The sequence below is a fragment of the Selaginella moellendorffii genome, unplaced genomic scaffold (genome assembly GCF_000143415.4).
Source record: "Selaginella moellendorffii unplaced genomic scaffold, v1.0 SELMOscaffold_28, whole genome shotgun sequence".
Classification (NCBI taxonomy): Eukaryota; Viridiplantae; Streptophyta; class Lycopodiopsida; order Selaginellales; family Selaginellaceae; genus Selaginella; species Selaginella moellendorffii.
In genome coordinates, this window is record NW_003314289.1 from 459,578 (window position 1) to 463,323 (window position 3,746).

General features: G+C 50.7%; 1 protein-coding gene across 4 annotated transcripts; it reads left to right on the forward strand.

Annotated features, from left to right (window-relative positions):
* Positions 1-233: 233 nt before the first annotated feature.
* Positions 234-3,210, forward strand: LOC9630053. 4 transcript variants are annotated; one of them, XM_002975477.2, is made up of 6 exons: positions 236-759; positions 813-1,315; positions 1,382-1,702; positions 1,796-2,398; positions 2,459-2,624; positions 2,711-3,210. In XM_002975477.2, exons 2-6 carry the CDS (start codon positions 1,259-1,261, stop codon positions 3,019-3,021), a joined length of 1,458 nt encoding a protein of 485 aa, XP_002975523.2. In that variant the 5' UTR covers positions 236-759; positions 813-1,258; the 3' UTR covers positions 3,022-3,210. The 4 variants fall into 4 exon arrangements, with proteins under 4 accessions (XP_024536345.1, XP_002975523.2, XP_024536346.1 ...); XM_024680579.1 differs by having other exon boundaries at positions 237-759; positions 2,462-2,624; XM_024680577.1 differs by having other exon boundaries at positions 234-759; positions 1,382-2,398.
* The last annotated feature ends 536 nt before the right edge of the window (positions 3,211-3,746 follow it).

Consider the following 3,746-nt stretch of genomic DNA (forward strand, 5'->3'; position numbering starts at 1 on the left):
TCTTAAGACGTGTTCTCCCACCTCTTATAACAAAAATTCAGGGGACTAACTGCTAATTGCACTAGAATTGACAAAAGTAGATATTAAAAGGTGCAAATTGAACCAAACCATAAGCTGTCTTTTGGATGATCAAGTTGCAAATATAGGAATGGAACTGTAAACAAATAGAAATGAATACTTAGAATGGTAAATAGGATAATCTTATTATTATCATTACATGCCATGGGAATTGAACACGCAACTGGTGTCGTGTAGCCCTAAAATTCTGCTCAATGCAAGGCCTTGGGCGCTCCACGTCAGCTCACTGCGCGCTACAGAGATCGAGATGGCTATGGCCTTGTTCGTCCCTAGCCCTTCTTCTTCCTCCTCCTCCACTCACGGATGGAAGAGATTCCAATCCCCATCGCGCTCGCGATCGATCGTCCAGGTAAGGGCTTCCTCCTCCTCGCCTCCGCCGGATTCCCCCGGCTCGACGCCGTTGCGCCGCCCGGGAGCGCCTAGCACCGTCAAGCCAGCGCCATCGCCATCGCCATCGCCATTACCGGAGACGCCAGCCCCATCTCCAGCTCCATCTCCAGCTCCAGCTCCAGCGAATCCTATCGCTGCTGCCACTGGATTTGAGAGCGGCGTGACGGTGGAATTCCAGCGGCAACGAGCCAAGGAGCTCCAAGAGTACTTCCTGGACAGGAAATTCCAGCGCCAGGCCGAGGAGGGTCGGATCTTTGGCTGGAGCCGCAAGAACGAGGTCGGTAATGGCAGGTAAACCCATCAATCCACAAAATTCGCAGCCAATCTCCCTTCCAATCTCGCAGATGGGCGATGTTTGGGATCGCGGTGGGATTGCTCACAGAGTTCGCGACTGGATCTAGCATTGTCGATCAACTGAGAATCGTCGTCGCCAATCTGGGAATCGCCGATTTCGACTGAGGAGAACTCAAAGAACAAGGAACGCGCGTTTTAGGGCTCAAGTTCGTACATACCAATCTCATTACGTACGTTTGTCGTACGCACATAATTATTCTTACCGTACAGAGAATATCCGTGTTTTAGGGCTTTCGTACCCACCGTGCCCGTTGAGATATTCCTACCGTACGAAGAATATTCTTCTGTGTTTATACGATTAGGGCTTGGGCAATGGGAAATTGAGCCACTCAAATGGGGCTTGGAATGGCGGGCGTGGAATGGCGATGGAGGTGAGGCGATCGCGGCCAATCTCTCGGATTTTCTCGTGATTTCTCTGCGCGGAGGTACTGCCGTGATGGCGCCCGCAGAAGCTGGGGAAATTCCTGGTAGCGAAGAGCGGCGAGCATTTCAGGTCAGGGTTTCTTCCTCTACCTGTGAAAAGCGGGAGATTCCTCTACGCTTCTTCCCATTTGATCAGGTGGAAGAAGACGAGCCAGTGCTGAAGCGTGCCGCGTCGGTGTTCTTCGCGGATATGGTGGCGAGCGCCACTTCCTCGTTGGAGAGCTGCGCGCGATCGAATTACCCCAACGGCAAAGACGCGAATCTGGTGGAGCCTTTTGCTTCCGCTCCCCCATTCTGGGAGGGTATCCCTCCTCCAGCAACCCTCGTGGATCTCAACGTTCCATTGCTGGCACCAAAGCTGGACTGCTCAAGCGCTGGTGGTGGTGGTGGTGGTGGTGGCGGTCGCGAGGACGATCCCCTCTTTGACTTTCAAGAGTTCCACCATCGTCTCCACGACGTAAGCAAAGCTCCATTCTCGCAGTATCATTACGATGACCATCTTACCTGGGAGACTTTTTTTACTCCTGCCACTGCTGCTTCTGGTACTCAGGGCCAAGACGATCCTTTCCAGGGTTACAACGTGAGCTCTTCGCACGATCACGGCTATAATGGTAGCGTCTCTCAGCTCCTTGACGCGTTAGCGCCACCACGACCGGCAGAGTCTTGTAGCGGCGGTAACGTCCAAGCCAGGATGGGAAATCTCATGGAGCTTCTCTACGGTCGTCGCCAGGAGGCTGCTTCTCAGCTCGGGCCGCCACCGGCGATGGAGTCTTCGACCGGTGATGGAACTAAAGCTCAAGACAAAGCTGGCGACGACGATGGTGGGTTTGTGGAGCCTCTGTACAGTCGCATACGGAGCCAGGAGGAGGATGAGCAGGATTTGGAGTTTGGGAACTTCTGGGATGTAGAGAAGCCTGCTCAGCACTCGGCGTTGCCGGGAGCTTGCACGGCCGACTGTCACGACTTGGTGAGCAGCATCTCGAACCTGTCGAAGGTTTTGCTGTCGCACTATGGAGCTCGAGAGAAGAAGGCACCGAATTCTTTTCTGCGACAAGCAGGGATAAAGGACTTGCAGTCTGCCATATTGGACCTCTCCAAGTGCCTCGTTCATGCACACGGCCAACAAAATGCCACTGTGGAGAATGCAAATCAGGTAAGTACTTAGCTTTTGTTTCTCTTTTTCTCTATTTCATATTACTGCTGGAGAGTTTAGCAGGTCGAAGAGAGCAAGAACCCTTCCGAGGAGGATCCAAACTTTGGACTGTACAGCGAGACTGACGAGCAGCCTGCCGAGCACGACGAAGACGGTAACGAGCAGCTTGTGACGAGGTTTAAGATTCTCTTGGAATTGGCTGGAAAAGGTCCCAAGGAGGTGGAAGGTATGCATTCTTATTTGAGGAGCTCTTAAACTGTAGTTTCAATTCATCAAACAAAATCCATCTAACAATCTGGATGTAACATGCAGAGGTTGTCTCCAAAAGCAATCCCGAGCCCGAGGAGCAGCAGCAGAACCCTTCGTACTTCGACAGCAACCAAGTGGAGCAGAGGCTGGCGCTCTTGAGAAGCCGCCCCCAGTGGAGTGATGACGATGGTGCCGCGACGATGAGTGGCGAGGACATCCAAGTGCGAGACGACTACGTTGCGAAACGTACCGCGTCCTTGAAGGAGCTGTCCGACCGCCTCATGAAGAATGGCGTGCAAGCAGCAGCAGCAGCAAGTCCAGCAGCAGACAAGGGGTCTGATAGCAGTGAAGAGTTCGGCTGGGAGCACATCTAAGATCATCTCTTGCTCTTGCGTGTAAGTAAGTTTGCTAAAGTGGAGATCTTCAAACTTCCAGACTGGATTTTCTTAGTAGAAAAGCTATAAAGAAAAAAAAGAGAGGCACTAGCTTCTGCTGGTGTCCACCAAGAAATGTACAGTGGAAAGGGACGATCAAAAAAAGAGACGCTTGGATTTCTCTCAAAAGGCCTGTATTTGATTTGAATCCCACCGATGTGTCAGCCTTTGGTCTTCATGGTATTGACTTTGCAAAGCAAGGATCTCTTGGATTTTTGGTAACCAACTCGCGTAAAAGTTCTATGATTTGGTAGCGGTTTGATGCCAACCTTGGCACCTTCTTGTCATGACTTGTCACACAAAAGATCACAACGTCATAAATCCATCCTTGCGAAGTTGCAACCTCGAAACAACAAAAAGCTGGTGCTTGGAGAGAAAAAAAAAAAGTATCCATCTTGGCTTGCAACTTCTTTCTTGTCGTTGTTTTACTCTAGTTTGTCTACCATGTGCGCAATCTCGCTGGAATTCTTGTCTGGAACTTCCTGAGACTGCCACAACTTCGCCACGAACAAGAACAAAAAACTTAACAAAGACTTGGATTGTCATTCAATCCTTGAAAAGTGGCTGTCACTGCATTGCCATGAATCGCAGAGGCAGTGAGCAAATAATAATCATCCAGCTAAAGCTATCCCCAAAAGCCATATAGAAACTTCTTTTCTTCTTGT